Source organism: Protopterus annectens, chromosome 7.part0, assembly GCF_019279795.1.
Source record: "Protopterus annectens isolate FY-2018-M chromosome 7.part0, PAN1.0, whole genome shotgun sequence".
In the NCBI taxonomy this organism is placed as follows: domain Eukaryota; kingdom Metazoa; phylum Chordata; order Ceratodontiformes; family Protopteridae; genus Protopterus; species Protopterus annectens.
Genome location: NC_056739.1, coordinates 332,827,698 through 332,848,966, shown reverse-complemented (window position 1 = coordinate 332,848,966; position 21,269 = coordinate 332,827,698). Strand labels below are relative to the sequence as shown.

The window sequence follows — 21,269 nt, the reverse complement described above, 5'->3', positions numbered from 1 at the left end:
AATATATGAAAACTGTGCAGGCAGCGCACATTGTGTTTTGTTAAATATATGAAAACTGTGCAGGCAGCGCACAATGTGTTTTGTTAAATATATGAAAACTGTGCAGGCAGCTCACAATGTGTTTTGTTAAATATATGAAAACTGTGCAGGCAGCGCACAATGTGTTTTGTTAAATATATGAAAACTGTGCAGGCAGCTCACAATGTGTTTTGTTAAATATATGAAAACTGTGCAGGCAGCTCACAATGTGTTTTGTTAAATATATGAAAACTGTGCAGGCAGCGCACAATGTGTTTTGTTAAATATATGAAAACTGTGCAGGCAGCTCACAATGTGTTTTGTTAAATATATGAAAACTGTGCAGGCAGCTCACAATGTGTTTTGTTAAATATATGAAAACTGTGCAGGCAGCGCACAATGTGTTTTGTTAAATATATGAAAACTGTGCAGGCAGCGCACAATGTGTTTTGTTAAATATATGAAAACTGTGCAGGCAGCTCACAATGTGTTTTGTTAAATATATGAAAACTGTGCAGGCAGCTCACAATGTGTTTTGTTAAATATATGAAAACTGTGCAGGCAGCGCACATTGTGTTTTGTTAAATATATGAAAACTGTGCAGGCAGCTCACAATGTGTTTTGTTAAATATATGAAAACTGTGCAGGCAGCGCACATTGTGTTTTGTTAAATATATGAAAACTGTGCAGGCAGCGCACATTGTGTTTTGTTAAATATATGAAAACTGTGCAGGCAGCGCACATTGTGTTTTGTTAAATATATGAAAACTGTGCAGGCAGCTCACAATGTGTTTTGTTAAATATATGAAAACTGTGCAGGCAGCTCACAATGTGTTTTGTTAAATATATGAAAACTGTGCAGGCAGCTCACAATGTGTTTTGTTAAATATATGAAAACTGTGCAGGCAGCTCACAATGTGTTTTGTTAAATATATGAAAACTGTGCAGGCAGCTCACAATGTGTTTTGTTAAATATATGAAAACTGTGCAGGCAGCTCACAATGTGTTTTGTTAAATATATGAAAACTGTGCAGGCAGCTCACAATGTGTTTTGTTAAATATATGAAAACTGTGCAGGCAGCTCACAATGTGTTTTGTTAAATATATGAAAACTGTGCAGGCAGCTCACAATGTGTTTTGTTAAATATATGAAAACTGTGCAGGCAGCTCACAATGTGTTTTGTTAAATATATGAAAACTGTGCAGGCAGCTCACAATGTGTTTTGTTAAATATATGAAAACTGTGCAGGCAGCTCACAATGTGTTTTGTTAAATATATGAAAACTGTGCAGGCAGCTCACAATGTGTTTTGTTAAATATATGAAAACTGTGCAGGCAGCTCACAATGTGTTTTGTTAAATATATGAAAACTGTGCAGGCAGCTCACAATGTGTTTTGTTAAATATATGAAAACTGTGCAGGCAGCTCACAATGTGTTTTGTTAAATATATGAAAACTGTGCAGGCAGCTCACAATGTGTTTTGTTAAATATATGAAAACTGTGCAGGCAGCTCACAATGTGTTTTGTTAAATATATGAAAACTGTGCAGGCAGCTCACAATGTGTTTTGTTAAATATATGAAAACTGTGCAGGCAGCTCACAATGTGTTTTGTTAAATATATGAAAACTGTGCAGGCAGCTCACAATGTGTTTTGTTAAATATATGAAAACTGTGCAGGCAGCTCACAATGTGTTTTGCTAAATATATGAAAACTGTGCAGGCAGCGCACATTGTGTTTTGCTAAATATATGAAAACTGTACAGGCAGCGCACATTGTGTTTTGTTAAATATATGAAAAGCTTGCAGGAAGCACACTGAATAACTAGCTCCTCTTATCTCTCAAATTGTGCTGTTAGATATTCTGCATTCAGCAGGATGACTGCACAACCGAGATATTTTAAACATACATTTTTACTTTGAAGCTGAAAACTAAATGCTGCTTTATTTGTGCTTTTTTGTATTACAAGTCTTTGTCAAGCTGAATCAGCATTCAGCACAGGAGTATTTCACACCTCATTAGAGAATGGGGTGTTAATTTGCAGGTAATGCCAACTGAAAAACAGGTCCAACACTTCATGGCAGCATATTTATGTGCTGGGAAGCTCAGAAAGTCAGAAAGCTATTGGTCTCCATTATTTTACTGTTGCTAAGCAGTGCTTTTGCTGTTTGGCGACAATAAAACTGAAAATAATAGAAAATGTTTAAATACACACACACACACACACACACACACACACACACACACACACACACACACACACACACACATATACAAAGTGAAAAGTGTGCGGGTTTCTCTGTACATATGTGTGCATGAATGTGAGAGTATGATAGACTGAGCCATTATTTTACTCTTGATAAGCAGCACTTTTTGCTGTTTAGTTAGTGTAAATTAAAAGTAACTAATTGTTTTAAAAAGTAGAAAATTATGTCTGCTTGTTTGTGTATGCATGCTTGGCGTATATGAAAGAGGATGTGTGGGAGGGTGTATATGAGAGAAACAGATTGGGTTATCAAGAAGTTAAGAAGTATGCATACCTCTCTACTTCTTAGCTCAAGATATCGGGATAAAGTGTAAAATAAATAAAAGCAGATTTTAAATATTGTTGTTATAAACCTAGAAAGTTGCTAGAATACAAATATTTTTAGCATGCATTTTCTGAAGGAAATGAAGTCTGAAACTAAAATGTATGTCATTATTTAGTGACTGTACACATAATGATTTGCCAGAAAACCACAAATTTCATGAAGAACATACCCAAAAATGAAAATTAGGTGAACCTTTGGGCATTCTTTGAAAATATGGACAGTTGAGAGGTATGAAACTTTTAATGTCTGCTATTATTTAAGCTTAATCATGTATTTTTAAAGCTACACTACTCCTAAATATTTGTGTGTTTCTATGTGAGTGTGTGTGTGTGTGTGTGTGTGTGTGTGTGTGTGTGTGTGTGTGTGTGTGTGTGTGTGTAGACATCAAATAGTCATCAAACTTATATTTTGGATGTGAAATACTTCCTCCAACAACCTTTATATATAGTACACTAAATGTGAAGCATTAGGTAGAAAAACTACTTTATGTCAAAAAAAAAAAATATATATATATATATATATATATATATATATATATTTAGTCACTGAGTCAGGATAGCCAGCAGCCAGACTCCTTTCCCTGACTAAAAGCCTCTTCTGTTAGATTTTCCCTCTCTACTTACCTTATTCTTCCCCACCTATTTATCTTTTCCTGGCTACCTGCTGTAGTATCCATTTCTGCCCACTAGGTGCAGTGTAATTTTGCCTCATGCCCTTACTCACTCCCCACAATTTACTAGTTTTAGTTCACTGCATCCCACTCCCCATAGTCTACTAGTCCTAGTTCACTGTATTCCTCCTCTTCTATCTCTTGGACATTCACAGTTGCCCTCTTTCCCCTTTCTACTCCTTCTCTGCTCATAGTCAGTACTCTTCACTCTCACTACTAACTTTAGAATTTATTTCTTCTTAATTTCTCCTTTCACTATCATCTCTTCTATACCTTACCTGCTCTTATAGCATCTACTTACCTCCTCCCCTGTCTTTCTCTAGCTGAATGGTGCTTACTGATTGTCTCTGCTGAATCTTCCACTACTTGCTGTAGCCCGCTCTGTTCGCCCTGCGGGCTCACTCCGCTTCCCTACCCTACCTCCAATTCCCACCCACCCCCAGTGCTGTTACACAAAAAATTAACCAGCCCCACTACCTCCCTCCTCACTACTACTTCCCCTTACTACTTAACACCTACTCCCACTGTTAACACTCTCCTTAATCCTCTCCCCCCTACTTTTAGGGGACAATTTTGTCAGCCCCACTAACTCTCTCTTTACTGCTACTTCCCCTTCTAGTCACCACTTATCTATTATACCATACTATATCTCATAATCTAACTATATCTAACATTTTATATTACCCTACTACCCTATCACCTCAAATGACCTTCACATAGAACTCTAACTATAAAAACTATCTTCTTATTATTTCTTCATTATTATTTCTAGCCGTTCCCTACACTTTAACCGTCTACAAACATTTCTCTGTAGTTAATTATGTACCTCCACACCAACAAACACTACCTAACATACACCCTGGCTCCCTCTCCCATAGCAACATAACTTCTACCTCAGCATACCTACTCCCAAGATTTCATAGATCTCCCCATATTCTTTACTTTTCCAATAGGATAAGTTTACCCAAGTACTTTAAAAGCATAAAAACCTTAATAAAACATCCCACTCAGCTCCTATTAGATGGTGATATTCATCCTATTCCCGGCCCAAATCAACAATTCTACAATAACCCTCAACAACATATATCCAAAAGTATTTCTACCTCTATACAAGTAGCAAACTCACTAAAAATTGCTCAACTTAACATCCGTAGCATTAATAACAAACTTAGTTAACTGCATGCTCTTTTACAAGTGCATGCATTTGATGTCCTTTGCCTTACAGAAACTTGGCTGAAACCCTCTACTCATGACCTAGAAATAACCCCACCTGGTTACAACATCCTTAGAAATGACCAAACTTCCAAAAAGGGTGGTGGTGTAGCCATCTTATATAAATCAGAACTCCTAGTCTCATCCTATAATGTGTTATTTCCCTCTAATAACAATGCAGAAACCCTCTCCATCAAACTCCACCTTAACACATCAAAATTTATTTACATAATTTGTACCTATATTCCTCCAGGAAACAATATTAACACTTTAGAAAACATTCTTAATACCCTTTCCACCCATCTACCTCAAGAAACAATTGTACTAGGTGATTTTAACATTGACTGGACTACCTGTAGCTCCTCCAAACCAAACACCCATATTAATCTTTATGGCTTCACACAAATAATAAACACCCCCACAAGAATTCACAAACCTAGTAATAAAGAAACCATCCTTGACTGGCTCCTTATAAATAGTCATCTTGAAACCTACATACCAGGAACACTTCCTGATGACATCAGTGACCATGTACTAACCTATATAACAAAGCAAAAAGCTCATAGTCCTAATAACAACAATTTTACATCCTATAGCCCAAAAAACACTTTCAAGCTGAGAGCTTTCAAAGAGAACTAAAGGCCTGCAACTGGTCTCCTCTGAAATAACTTAGACTAGATGAAGCTGTTTCCTACTTTAATACTAAATTCTTACAAATCCTAGATCATCATGCCCCTCCTTGCTCTTCCCAAATTAGAAACAAAGCAGCCCCTTGGCTCACAAAACAGACCAGAGAAAAAATATTCCTTAGAAACAAAATATGGACCAAATGGAGAGCCACTAAGAGCTCTGCTGACCACCTACTCTATAAACAGCTAAGAAATTCAACCAAAAAAGACATCTTATTAGATAAACAAAACTATTATTTCCTCCTTCAACAATCACACCCAAAAAACCCTCAAAAGTTCTGGTCAGGCATCAATAAGCTACTCAAACCAGGACATACCAAAACGCCAGCCCCATCATCAGTTCCCCATAATAATCCTTTACAAATAGCAGATGCCTTCAACAATTACTTCACTGAAACTATTCAAACTCTTGCTAATATACTATCCCCTACTTCCCCCACCCCTTTTCAAAACACAAACAGCTCAGTACCCCCCTTACATATACAACCTGTAACAACATCCTTTATCTGTAAACTAATACAAATACTCAAACCCTGTACCCCTTCTGCTGACCGCCTCCCAGCTGAATACCTTCAAATAGCAGCCAAAGTCATTGCATATCCCATATCCATCCTTATAAACCGAACAATCATAGAAGGAAACATCCCATCCATTTGGAAAGTCTCCCATATCATCCCCTTACATAAAGGAAGTAATTGCACTGATAGCTCTAATTTTAGACCTATTGCTTTACTTTCCCCTCTGGCCAAAATAATGGAAAAATGTATTCACTATCAACTACTTCAACATATGCTCCACAATAATTTACTAGCCAACAGCCAGCATAGCTTCAGGCCCTTTCATAGTACAACTACCGCACTACTAACTTTCACAGACTGTATCAACAGAACTCGAAATAATAACTCTCTTTCTTCTGCACTGTTCATTGACTTATCCAAAGCCTTTGATATGGTGAACCATAAATTACTGATCAGTGTACTAAAAGCCCAATCTCTTGACCCACAAGCAATATGCTGGTTTACATCCTATCTTGAAAATAGACAACAAGCAGTGCTCTGGGACAATACCCTCTCTATACCTCTACCCGTAAACATTGGAGTCCCTCAAGGATCTATCCTAGGCCCTCTTCTTTTCTCAATTTTTATTAATGATCTCAACACTGTATTTCTTAAAGCCACCTGTATACAATATGCTGATGACTCAACCTTGATCTGTACTGCTAAATCAACAACCTCTCTTCAAATCCTCACTCAAACATTATTTAACACTGTTGAAAATTGGTTTACCCATCATTGCCTTCTCCTAAATCCCAAAAAAACAAAACTTCTGCTTTTTGCTCCTACCCTAAAGTCACCAGAGATTGACTTCAAAATTACCTCTAATAATGGAACTACTATTTCCCCTGATACTACTACACATCTCCTGGGCATTACCATAGATAACAAACTCAACTTTGATGACCATATCAACAATACTATTCAATCTTTTAATAAAAAACTAGGCTCACTGTATAGAATCAAACCCTTCCTCACTCCACAAGCTAGAACCTCCATTGCCCAGACTCACCTTGCTTCCACTGTATTCTATGCTTCTGCTATATACACCAATCTATCAAGGCACAATCTAAGCAAGCTTGAAACCAGTTATAACAACATAGTCAGATTTGCCACAGGCACGCCTGTCAGAACCCATCACTGTCTTAATCTTAAACAGCTTGGATGGTTCGAACTTCAAAACTGTCTTCTGTATAATCAACTAGTGATCATACAAAAAATTCTTTACCACCCAAATAATACCCCTATCCTTACTAACCTGATCTCCCCTTATAAAAATCTGGAAACACTTCGCTCAGCTAATAAGTTACTCGTTTCCAATGTTAAATCTAATAACAAAGCAGGAGACTCACTTTTTACTAATGTTGTGGGCAAAATCTGGAACCAGCTCCCTAGAACACTCACATCTCTCTCATCTACATCTCTTTTATCCCTGCTCTAAACCAGACTGAACCCTACTTCCTCTCCTTATTTCTCTCATCTTGTTTTCAACCCTTATTCCTGTACCATGTGCCCTCTACAACAATTTTCTATGTAAACCAAATATATACTAGCCAGTGTATTTTTTTTCCTATTCTTTTTCTTCCATAACCTTCTCATGCCTCCATCTCTCTTTCTTTGGCCTAAATATTATCATCTTCAGACCTTGTGTGTATCTAAAATTGTTGTATCTTAAACTATGCTTTGACTGTATAACACTCTACTTAAATTTAATTTTTTTCTTCCCATATAAGTTTAATTCTCCAATGTATTGCAATTAAAAAAAAATGGTCTAAGCATTGAAATTTATGTATAGTATTCTTTAAGTATTGTACTTTCTCTTTTTATCTGCTTGGAGCTTATCTTCCTGGGCCTCTACTGAAAATGGACATGTATCCAGCTAGACTAGCCCAGTCAACAAATGTAAAATAAATTAAAAAAAAAAAAAAATATATATATATATATATATATATATATATATATATATATATATATGTGTGTGTGTGTGTGTGTGTGTATATATATGTATATATATATATATATATATATATATATATATATATATATATATATATATATATATATATATATATATATATATATATATATATATGTATGTATATATGTATACTATATATATATATATATATATATATATATATATATATATGTATATGTGTATATATTAAAAATACAAACAAACAAATACAAAGTAATTTAACAGGTGGCCCATTCTTTAAGTGCAGTAATGCCCTCCAGAGTGTGTGTTACTGTGTAAATAACTCCCTTCCAGGGGTGTAGAGTCCCTCCAAGGCATGTGTTATTTGCAAAGTGACACATGCCCTGTTAGGCGTTACTCTTGCATAGCACCAGCACTGGCATTGCATAGCAATGTTGTTGTTGTTGGTCTTTCGGCTTTTTCCCGGTAAGGGATCGCCACAGCGGAACTCCAGTCTGCCAACGATTGGCAGTAGATTTATGTTTTCTAAAACTGATTAAATCATGTCCAGTATTTTTTAAGACATGGAAGGAAAACACCATCTAATTTTCAAGTTCAGTAGATCCAAAATGGTAGAATTAGGATGTATCATCCAAGATGGACAGTAGTGTGCCTTAACTTTCTCAGGGAAAAATCTATGACACTGATGACCATGCAGGTGTTTCAACAAATGCTGGTTTAATTACTTGAAAACTTTATCAGCTGTTGCGCCTTTAATGTTAAGTTATATAATAGTGTATTTCCCAAATGCATAATAATCCAAATACTCTTATCTAATACCATTCCCTGTAGGGTTTCCATAGAAAAAGCTAAGATCTGCATATGCAGAAAATATTAAAATCACACGCACTTTAAAAAGATCAGTTGACTGTGTTATGTAGCAGTGATTTGGGGGTCAAAATTATTTCATAAGGAGACATAAATGCCAGAATAACTAAGGGACTATAAGAGCAGCACTAACATCTGTTGTTGCATTTCATTCCAGTTGTGGAACCTGAGTGTGATAAGAGCTCAGCAACTACTTACTTCTGGTATCGGGACACACTGGATATCTCCAATTCCATTTCAGAAAGTGGGGGGCTGAACTGGAGAATGACAATCTGCTTACTGACGGCATGGATTATCGTATGCATGGCTGTGATTAAAGGAATTCAGTCATCTGGAAAGGTAAAGGAGAGAATTACTGTGTAGTTTGTCCATATCTACGTTGTGCCAGACAAATATTTTATACAGTTTGTTGCTTTAGGTTACTAGTCATAACTGAAAAGTATTAAATTATTTGCCAGCATAATGTGTGATTGTATACTGTCTATGTTGTGCAAATAAACAAGGTTTAGTCTATCAGAAAACATAACTGTGGTCAGACAAAAAAAAACCTGCACATGATCTGCATCTCTGAATATCACATGAATATTAAGTCACTTGAACAAGTGTGAGCAATCCTGAAGTCAGGACTTCGTAAGATGCTAGTTAACCTTTGTTTTAAAAAGAGTGATCAAAATGTCAAGTAATTATTGAAGGAACATTGCAAATTAGGGACAAAACCTTTTGGCTGACAAAAAGTCATATTTAATTGTTTTTATTTGTTAACTGCTAAGCCCACTAGATACTGGAGGTAATCACACCCTGTACTATATGCAGCAATTCATTATCAGGTCACATCCTTAATTATATGCATTACCTGCCAAAACTTTCAAAGACTGCAGTGACTCCTAAGAGAATCAAACTCTGTGCTAACAGCATTTCCTCAGTTCAGTATTCTTCCATGGGCTTAAATGAGAAAAAGTTATGAGAGAACACAAACGGAGACTGTGACATGGCAGCTAAAATAAAAAAAAATATCAGTCTCCATTTGTGTTGTCTCATAACTTGCTTATTTTTATGGATGCTGTTTATCCCAAGTTTACAGATTTTTTTTCTCTGCATTAAATGAGAAAAAGCAGATCAACCAGAATAAGCCAAAAAGAAGAGCTAATTAGGTATAGAGGAGGTAGATTCTAATTGTAGCGTGAATGCTCCTGATTCATGGAACTCCACTTAAGAAATAATGAATGGGACCTCTTGTACCAGTAGCCAAACCCTTTGCTTTACAGCAGTCATGTTTTCAATATATCAGAGTAGAATGGGTAGAGCTCCTGTCAACACTGTTTGCATATAGCCTACACTGGTGACATGGAAATAAAGTGCTGACCTCAGCTCAGGAAGATAGATTTCAGGCATAGTTTTGCACTTGACTGGGTGTGCCAATCGGGAGGGAAGAACAGTTGTTCTGTCCTAGCTCTCACTACTGCTCTGGCAGGGTCTTGACTGGAGAGTGGGGGCACACCATGATGCAGGCAGCCTCTACCAGGAAAAATTAGCCATGGCCTCTGAACCAAGCCTTTCTCAGTTCATGTGGGGAGGCATGCATGTAGATGGGACAAGTGTGCAGAGACAGTCCTTGTGGAGGTACAATAGCTCACATCAGCAAGGATAAAGTTTGGCCATAAAATGAAAAACCTTCATTTCAAGATGCCGATAAGAGCAAAAAAGGAAAAAAAAATGGATAATGGCCACACCTCAAACAATATCGTTACACATAATGTACCAAAGATCTTCAACAGACTGCACTCTCCTAAGGCCTCAAATGATATTATTAAGGGTGTTACAGAGGTGTGCTCCCCATTCCTAGCATTAAGGGTCTGATGGAGTTATAACAGCAAAGTAGTGAACGTGCTTAACCAGTCTAGTATTGCAGCAAAGTATTGCATAAGAACAGCTTTCATTAGAGACAATGTGTATTGTTTTCAGAAAAATCATTATTTTAAAACAATTATGACCATATATAACAGTTAAACTAGACACAGTTATTTGTCATGTACAAATTTTTTCCAAGATTTTGTAAAGATAAGACCAACTTTGGTTTAATACACAAAACAAAAATGTTTAAAGGTGCATATAAAAGCCCATTTCTTTTATAATTTAAAATATTTTAAATATTTTTTATGAAGAACGCTACTCAAAAAATGTTTTCTAAATGTCTTAGCTTGTTCCTGTACAGTTTCTATAAATTGTAGTTAAGTGCATTCTCTAATTTATCCCCAACTGAGGAATGAGAACATTTTTATACACTTCATACCATTAATTCATAGGTGGAAAAACAGGTTTAAAAGATAGTAATGCCATATTAACACCATAATTGTTTACCTTTAACTGAATCATATAATGAGACATCAGATTTTATCATCAATGTAATCCATATTAACTGAAAAATAACTTTTACAAAGACTAGAAATATCAATCTTTAATAGTAACGTTTTAGAGGGGGCAGTTACTGTTACAATTCTAAAAGGAACCCCTTTATATCCAATTAACAATCATAAGACAATAAATCATTTATTAATCTAAAGGCTACTGAGGATTTTTGCATTTTAAATTAGCAATGTTAAACTACACGCTGTTTCCCTGAAACATTTCAAGCAACTATATGGTCACTTAAAGCCTATTCCATTTTGCTGGAATTATAATTCAGATTTTGAAATATTATTACTGATCCTAAGGCAATATCAATATAGAGCTCATAGCATTAAGTCCTGTCCGTCTATTGACTTTACAGCCTAAAGTTTATAGTAAGTTTATAGTAAGCAAGTCTGATCTGTTTGGGAGCCACACAAGTTATAGTAATTCATAATGACAACCTCAAAAAACCCTTGGCCATTAACTGCTCGGTAGTATACCAAAAATCAAAACTATGTAATGTGCAAGATAACAAAGCAGAAATACAGCCAGGAAGTGACAGCACATATAACGACTCTCTTAAAACATAAAAATAAATTTAATAAGATAAGCGCTTTCACAATAAAATTGCTTCATCTTATTCTCATCAGGGTTTAGGTCTCAATGACTACCTTTCCATTAAACCAGTCCTTGAGGAAATAATGTCTTTTTTTAATATGTTTTTATACATTTTCTTATATATGTTTTACTATTTGCTTTGTTCCTGTATCTTAAAATATGTGCCGATTTGTTTTTTGTAATGTATTTATGTGATGTGAATATGCAGCACTCTAGAGAAAGGTGGAGTGTTAGTTAATTATCATTTAATTTGTTGCCTAGATATAGGAGATGCATTTGCATTTATTGGCTGCTAGAGTGTTTCAGGATGTTATATAACAAATACTGGTGCTTTAGTTTGTTGAATGTGATCTGATGAAGCAATTTTATTGTGAAAGTGCTTATTTTACTAAATTTATTTTTATGTTTTAAGAGAGTTGTTATACATGCTATCACTTCCTGGCTGTATTTCTGCTTTGGCATCTTACAAATTACGTAATTCATAGTGAATTAATCTTACATGTTTTACAAGACAGACAACAAGAGATAATAGGAAAGAGAAAAAACAGGTTGAAACAAGCAGCAATACATAAAGCACTCGACCAAGGGAGGTTCCAACAACCAAAACTCAAGCAGTAATGAAAAACTTCTTTAATAAATCCAATGCAGACCAATGCATGACACAGTAGAGTTAAGCGCTTTCACATAGTACAAATACCAGGCTTCTTCAGAACTCAGTGCAATGAAATCAGTCCCCTTAAATAGCTTGAATAGCTTCAATTACATCATGTAAATACCCCACCCAAAAGGTCATCAATTGTTTTAAAATCTTTTAAACTCCAATGTTAAAACATTTCTTTAAAAAAAAGGAAAGAGAAAAATCCTTTTAATTGAAATATTTGATATCAGAGAGAATTTCATACATATCAACATTAAATCTTACTTAATATCACTCTAACAATTTATTTAAAAGATGATGTTAAGTTTATCTACAGTTGATTCCTAAAATCCCATAAGCTTCTGGAAAAATATTTCATATTCATTCAAAAATGAAAAATAGATTTGTCTATGTATAATCTCTGGTTAGACAAATTAGAAAAAAACTTGCCGGTTCTGAAGGATGTTCTGAAGGATATTTTTCAGAGATTGAAATATCTTCACTTTATCAGTTTTATACCAGAAATGGGATAAAGATTCCTGGAAAATAAATTAACAAATGTTATATTCCTATGTGTATATATATATATATATATATGTACACACACACACACACACACACACACACACACACACACACACACACACACACACACACACACACACACACACACATGGGTCTATGTCAGAAGCTCAAGTTTTCAAAAACTCAAAATTTGTATTGTCGAGAAGATATGATTGAGTTTCCGAAAACTCGAACTTCAAAAAACAACAAAAATCTACCTTTTTCCTATGTTTTTGCAGGGGGGCAAGTACCCTTGCACTCCCCAAGTGGGGGGGCTGTATTCTCCCACACCCCCTGCATATTACATCTACTAACTCTGAGATCACACTACAGTGACCAAAAGGGTAAATTCCCCGATACTCACTGTACAACGGTCTCCATTCAAAAGCTTTGAGTTTTCGGAAACTCGATCTTATCATCTTGGCAATATGAATTTCAAGATTTTTAAAATTCTAGCTTCTGAAGGGGACCCCACATACATACATATTAGATAATGAAAGATGACAACTGTAAATATACACATGATATTGTGACACGCTGAGTTCAGTTCTGAATATCATTAAAGGTAATTCCATTTTTGTAAACCAAAACAGTTAGGATGAAAGTCATTTCTGAATGCTGTCATTAAATACTCTTGGCAACCCTGATACAGTTACACTTAAAAATCATAAAGGCTTAATGACTATCAAATGATTTTAAAGCTTCAGTAGGAAACAGTCTGACATTTAAATAATATCGGAGATGTTAGCATTATGGATAGGACTGAAGTCTTCCTAAATTTAGGTAATCCAGACTGATAAGTAATGACATATTTGATGTTATTTTCTAAAATTTTAGTGCACAACCTCAAGTAAAAGGGAGACTGTTATGGTCAAAAAGATCACAATTTAGTTTGAAGTATGGTTTGGGATTGATCTGACTGTAAATCACATACCTCTAGTCAAGCACTCTAACACATGTTTTTAATTAAAAAAAAAATCTTAATTAAAAAAAATTTAACTGGGCTTGGAACTTCATGCTTTTTCAATAGCTTAATTGTAGTTGAGCTAAACCCTCATGTATATAGTGCTTTTAAGTTTTCTTTCTCAGTAATGAGACAAAAAAATCAGAGGTTGGCAATGAAATCAGGAAAATGTCTATTTTTAGGCACGATTGGTGGACTGATAAAATATGTTGTGAGGTGACTCAGGATATAGTATTCTAATATCAATCAAACCAACTATTTCAATTTTCAATTGAAACCAGGATTATATTAGAAGTAATAAAACTAGGTTAAGTGTTACCATAGGGTTTTCATATCACTTTATAGCTAAATTCCAGTTACCTGTGATAAGGTAATATTTTTCGTAATTCATAAGTATAAGTTAACAGAAAACACAAATTCCAATCGCTTAGAGGAAAGTGCATAAATATTAAAAAGAAAAACAGCCTTATCGAAGCACTAAATCAAGGTAACATAATCTCCCAAAGAGGTCAAAGGCCATGAGGATACTTAAGCTGATCTAAACTAGTTTTTGATTATAATGGCCACTTCTGCTTTGTTCTTGAAATGCCCAATGCTACAACTGACTGAATCCATTTTACTGCACATCCTCCAACAAACTTTCGTGTCCTGTAGGAATAATATATTTGCCTCATATTTAAAGTACAGATGAAAGGCTATATTGTATTTTTTTTGACATTTGGAGCCCACTAAGATTCCATGATGTGCCATGCCAGAATACTTATATTTATTTTCTGTCCTTCAATTTTTATGCATGATTTACTCACTTAACCCTCACTCATCTTTCTTTGCTCTCCTTACCCCTAACTTGCGCAGTTTCTTACCTATGAAAACTGTATCATATCTCAAGCATTATATGAGCATTATTTTCCATGTATATTTATTGTAAATATGTACATGTCCATTCTGTGTGCATATACTGTAAATAATTACCACTATGTATATAATGTATGCTGGTGGCACCAGAGATTTTACAATGTGCACCCTTTTAGTGGAATCACACATAATGACTGTATGCATGGCCAATCTACACAGCTGACAAGTGTTCACTTGTTTACAATGGCTATGCTATCCAAGGGTCAGCCCATATTAAAAAGCACTACACCCCAAAATTAAGCTTTCTGTGCTGTGCTGTTGTTTACACTATATATCACAGATCACACTATATAGATATTCCACTGAAAATAGAATGGTTACTTTTGAACCAGTGGGAAATCTGTGTATACAGAAAAATACTTTGTGTATTGTGTATACTACTTTATACATGGTGAGTAAGAGCTTACACATATTTTTGATGAAGTTTAACATAAGCAAACTAGTCATGGAGTTTAAAATGCAAACTGTTCATGTAAAATCAGATATAATTGACTTTAGATACATGTAATGCATAGATGGGCAGGTGTACTTTGAGTTATCAGGAGAGGGTCAATACAATATAGTAATGACATCTGTTGGGTGCTAATTCATATTCTAAAATAGGGACTCAAAATGCATAAAACTGTGTGCAGAAATAAAAAAAAGAATCCCTAATGAGATGATCCTGAATAAGTAAATGATAGAGTGGTGTTTTTGCTGCTAGCGTTTACCTAAGCAGGCATCAGAGAGGATACCAGCAGACCAATGTTAAATTGGCATTGGATGACCTGCACAGTTGTCTTATAGGAGTCTGTTTTGATGAATGAAATATACAGTGAGCTTTACCACCATTCCCCTTGTAAATAAGAACACATGTTGCAGTTTCTCTTCTTAAATGTAATGTTTTCTTGTACGATAGTATTGTTCCAGCAATGATGGGAGGTAGGCTATCTGAAGGCCTATACTAAGGTTTTGATTCTATTTAAGTATAAAGCAGTGATTTGGAGGTGAACATAATTAATGTTGTACTAACGGCATTTCCCACCAAGCACGCATAGTTTCACTGTGTATACCAGATGGGAGTGGTGCTATTCATTGCATTCCCCCTCCCCAAAAGGGTTCATTGTTGGTGAGTAGGATATGTAGTACACTGTTATGATTCCTTAACAAGACATTGGTATCTGTGTGGTGAACCCAACGTAGTGTGTGCCTTATTACACTGGGTATTCTTAATTAAAACTAGTTCTTATCTGGGTAGCTATTTTAGCTAGTAGTTTTAGGAAAGACATAATTTGTGGTTTGGTATTTCATGATTTCCACTGATAGCAACCTGCTGCAAATATATTACACTAACATTACACTGACAGAAAAGGCAAGTGAGAGAGAGAAAATGTGAAAGTACCAACATCAGGTCAAGTAAGTAATCAAAACTAATCTCTGCAATTAGTAGATGTCAAATATAAGCTATGAAAATACCACAACCTACTTATCAACCGGAAGAAAATGAATCAAGTGTCTGAAATAGGTTGTCAGAATGATTACAGGAGCAAAGGAGGTGAAAAAACACCTTAAGACAACAAATGCATATAGGTTTTAATGTTTTAATTATGACCAATAGATTTAGATTAAGTTTGACCTTTACAGGTCCAGCTGGTGGGACAGGCGACAAGGTTTTTGCTATGGCTGGTAAAGATACAAATCATGGTATGTCAAGTGTAAAGCTGTAAGAAATGTGTTTCTTTAAATGTATTTTTTTCAGTTAACTTTTATAGTACTTGCTAAATTTATCATCAGTGTTTTTATATACCATGAAAGCCACAGCCAGAAGGATAAAGCCCTGAAAATGTCCAAGGTGACCCATGCTCATTTAACAGAATGGAGATTTGGGAACTGGCACAGAGGAGGAATGAATGAGAGTTTCTTTTTTCTGCTCACCCTGTTCTGAGAGGAATGTCTGAGGGATGTGCCATCAAGGACATCCACAAGACAAGCACACTGGTAGACACTGGAACTTTGCGAAGCAGTCAGATTAGCCATGAGAGTAGGTTTGAGGCTGTGCTCACCAGGGCCTGGGGTGAGCATGTTCTACTGGCCATGCCTTTCTGCCCTGTGATCAGGAGATACAAGCAAATCAAGGGAAATAGAGCTAAAGCCAAATTGATTAAACAATATCATACCTCTTCTTACAGCAGTGATACTCCCGGACTCGTGTATGACTCTTGTGAGGAAACACTATCATCAGTTTAGAGGTGGTACTGGTAACACGGGTCTTTAGTCGTTAAACAGGGTGAATATAACAAGACATCAGACAGACATGACAGGTCACTTTGGGAAGGTAGCACAGGATAGTCACACTGTAGCAGAAAGCACACAGCATCATAAGAAGACATCTTGAGTTGCCTAAAAAAACAAACAAAAAAACACACATACTATGTAAGCCAGGTGTAAGTAATGCATGCATTACTGGCTGCAGCAGAGATCACACATGAAGGACAGCTCATCCAACCGGGACGCTTTTCTTGACCTCCCTGACAAAGTAGAGTCATTAGTAGTAGAATGCATGGAATGTACCCCTTAAACGTCTGACCATCTGCTTCTATATTAGAAAGGAACTGTGCGCAAATGGATTGCTTTCTCTCAAGAGCTATTTTTGGAGGTTAGACTTGTCATATTCTTAATATTCTTTGTATTATATAATCATAGTCAACAATATGCTTCCTGGATCCATGATGACTTGAGAATGACAGTTCCATTAAAATTTGAAGTGACTGAATTATTTCTAGTTTGACACCTGGTATAAAGCTTCAAGGCAATTTCTTTAAAATTCCATGGCTTTTATGTCCCTTTCAAATCATATTAGTGACAGCTTTGTTTTCAAAGTCATATTAAAAATATTAGATATGCTTCTAATGACTATGTCAGCATTCTCTTATTGTGGCTATGTGCCTTCAAGCAGACATTGTACTAATCTAGATGTACTGAGAAATTACATAAAAGGAACTTTTCCTAATATTGTACAGGAGATATTTTGTATAATTTGGTAGTGTTCCAAAGTCATCCTTGATTCACCTTGTGACATGTGTAGTCCCCTAAGGTGTCATGAGCAGTGACAGACCAAATGCAGTCTGCCTAGACAGGAGAAACATTTAACTGAGTTATCACTCTAGACATGACATTCATTAAATACAAATACTAAGTATTCAAATTAACTGTTATTGTTTTATGTTTATTTGGTGTGCAACAAGGCAAGTAATGCAATTCAAAAGATGGGTGTTTTGTCAAGTCAGATAAACAACAGTGCACTTAAATAACTTGTTCTCTCTGCAGGTGATGTATTTCAGCTCTCTTTTCCCATATGTGGTCCTGATTTGTTTCCTTGTGAGGGGTTTGCTTCTCCGAGGGGCTGTCGATGGGATTATCCACATGTTCACCCCAAAGGTAATCAAGAAGTTCAGATTAGAGACTTTGCTATTATAGTTATAGTAATGAATGATTCACATACTGTAATGTTTGATTTTTTTTTTAGCATTAGTTTTATTGCATAACAACATGAATTCCAAAGTCCTAATGCTGCTTTTGTTTCCTCTGTAACTTAAACTGGAAAAAGACAATATACAAACATAACCTACTGGAAATCAGATAAAAACAGATGCATTTTTACAAAGCAGAATAATAATTGACATGAGTATGAAATATGACATATAAATGTGAGAAATCTTACTATTTCTATGGTTTGTTACCTGCTATAACCCTACAACTGAAAGGTGTTTTTACAAAATCTTCTTTCATCATGGAAATTCCTCTGGCAAATTCCTCCTTGGTCTGCAGAAAACATCGTATCTGGCAAACATACTCTTGATACCTCTCTACTCTGTTGTTTTCAGTTGTCTGCTAAATCCATTGGGTCTGCCCACGGTCATCACTTTAGATACTGCTGTAATAACATTTCCTTCTTGTGCAGTTGTCAATCTATTTTTAATCCCTTGTCTAGCATTCGGGTGATTGCTACCTGATGGCTTTTAAATTCAGCTGCCTGATTTTTATGTAGGGCACTTTGATTCTTTCCCTCTCTTGACTTCATAACTGGTATTTAATTGCAAAAAAATACAGACATTGTAGGGGCCATGGATACACACACACAAACTGTGGACACAATCTTCCAGCCAATGCAGGGGTAGATACAAGTACAGTAACACATCCTGTGGCATAGCTATGATTTAGTGGAAATCAAATTAGCTCATCATTAGCACAATTGCTGTACTACAAGGTTCATCTTAGTGAGATAAAAAGTGAGGTCACAATGTTGTGGAAGACTACATTACAACAAGCAACTTAGGACTGCAAGTACAGCAGATAAGGGTGTACTGCCTTCCGTGCAAAGTGACAACAGACAAGAAAACATTTAATGGAGCTCTGGAATGTAGTGTGCATGCAGAGATGCATGGCAGCTTCAGGGCATATACAATGGGGTATATAAAACCTCCTTTACATAAAGGCATTGCCATGATGTCATTGCAGTGCTGAATGATGACAAACAATGGCAATATCCTCCTAGTTGTCATCACTATTCCACAGTCTCATAATTATAGCAGAATTGTGGCTTATAGGTCTGTGGGCATAGAAAGGTACAGGGTACAGTACTTAGGCAATTGTTGACCAACGTGAATAGTTATGCACACACACACATTGAGCCAGTATGTGTAACCTGCTGGTGTACACATCATGCCGTGGAGTAGATAATTGTAATGGCTATAAAAGTTCACTATACCAGTGGCAGTGGTGCTACTGCAGACCTTATGCACACATGACAGGAGTATCCTTGAGAACAGTAAAGCAGACAAGGCCTTCCAGTACATCAGTGCTGTGGATGTCCACAGTAGGCAGTAGTACATATGCACCACAGGTTCGCAAATATGATACTGTATGCCAGAAGCAAGGCACAAGGAATTACCAGAGAGAGTGGTGATAGGGACACACAGAGGCATCTTACAGATGTGTGGTTCAGGGAAGGTGAAAGAATGTTCAAACCTGGTGGTAGCTTGGATCGAATTTAGTTTGGTGCCTGGGTTTCCAAATGGGAGGGACTTGCATAGTACTAGCATGTGCCAATACTGTAGTACAGTGACCATTAGTATGCATAGCTTAGCTGACAGCACACATGCATGTCTGTTATACAGGACCATCAGAGGTGTAGCAGCAACAGCCTTCAGCATAAGGTGCATGTATGTCCATTTGCTATGTACACAACTGACATGTAGCAGTGTTTGTGCCACATGGTTGGCTGACACCTATGATCTGGAATTGCTACAGATATGTTTTCTATATGTATTCATGGATTTTACAGGTGGCGGCTCCAGCATAACAGTTTGAAATATGTCTGATCCCAATGGGGTTTCCTGTGGCTGATGATGCTGGCATATTGGTCATGGCACAGTCTGATATAGTAGCACTGTCAGTAATGCTAACACAGGACAGGGTATGTGTGCAGACATCCCTCACAGTAGCACTGTCAGTAATGCTAACACAGAACAGGGTATGTGCGCAGACATCCCTCACAGTAGCACTGTCAGTAATGCTAACACAGGACTGGGTATGTGCGCAGACATCCCTCACAGTAGCACTGTCAGTAATGCTAACACAGGACAGGGTATGTGCGCAGACATCTCTCACAGTAGCACTGTCAGTAATGCTAACACAGGACAGGGTATGTGTGCAGACATCCCTCACAGTAGTACTGTCAGTAATGCTAACCCAGGACAGGGTATGTGTGCAGACATCCCTCACAGTAGCACTGTCAGTAATGCTAACACAGGACAGGGTATGTGCGCAGACATCCCTCACAGTAGCACTGTCAGTAATGCTAACACAGGACCGGGTATGTGCGCAGACATCCCTCACAGTAGCACTGTCAGTAATGCTAACACAGGACAGGGTATGTGCGCAGACATCCCTCACAGTAGCACTGTCAGTAATGCTAACACAGGACAGGGTATGTGCGCAGACATCTCTCACAGTAGCACTGTCAGTAATGTTAACACAGGACAGGGTATGTGTGCAGACATCCCTCACAGTAGTACTGTCAGTAATGCTAACCCAGAACAGGGTATGTGTGCAGACATCCCTCACAGTAGCACTGTCAGTAATGCTAACACAGGACAGTGTATGTGCGCAGATATCCCTCACACAACTGAGATGCTGTTCAATGTAGAAGATGCACCTCCAGTATTGCCTATGTTTAGTATTGAACATCCTGTTCATGTTAACCCCCACTTTGCTGTACAGGCAGAACAACCACAGTTAGCATGAACTGGCTACACTTTCTCAAAGATGAAGCAACCACCATAACAGAGAGAGTTGCAGGTAGCCATTGCCACCACAACTCCAGGATATTCCTTGATCTAAAGGTCACCCTTGGCATCAATCAGACATATGCAGTTCAGTGATCTAGGTACAGACAGTTGCAACCCTCAACATGTTGGAGTTGTTGATAGTGCCATAAGTCTTGTATAAAGTATTGAAATTGCTAAAGGCAATAGGAGACATCCTGCAATGCAGGTATAGTGCATGACATATAGGGATATGAAGAATACATTTCTGTCAAGGGTGGTGGTGGTAGCCATCACTGCATTTGCAAATGCCTGCTATGGCTAGACTAGGTATGGAA

General features: G+C 36.7%; 1 protein-coding gene across 2 annotated transcripts in view; it reads left to right on the top strand.

The window, feature by feature from the left end:
- The window catches only part of SLC6A17 (solute carrier family 6 member 17), a 609,379-nt gene that overhangs the window by 289,175 nt on the left and 298,935 nt on the right, over positions 1-21,269 (top strand). For both annotated transcript variants that reach the window (XM_044076905.1, XM_044076906.1), the window contains exons 5-6: positions 8,698-8,879; positions 17,933-18,043. In XM_044076905.1, coding sequence (XP_043932840.1) covers positions 8,698-8,879; positions 17,933-18,043 — 293 coding nt within the window. The remainder of the gene's footprint in view (positions 1-8,697; positions 8,880-17,932; positions 18,044-21,269) is intronic.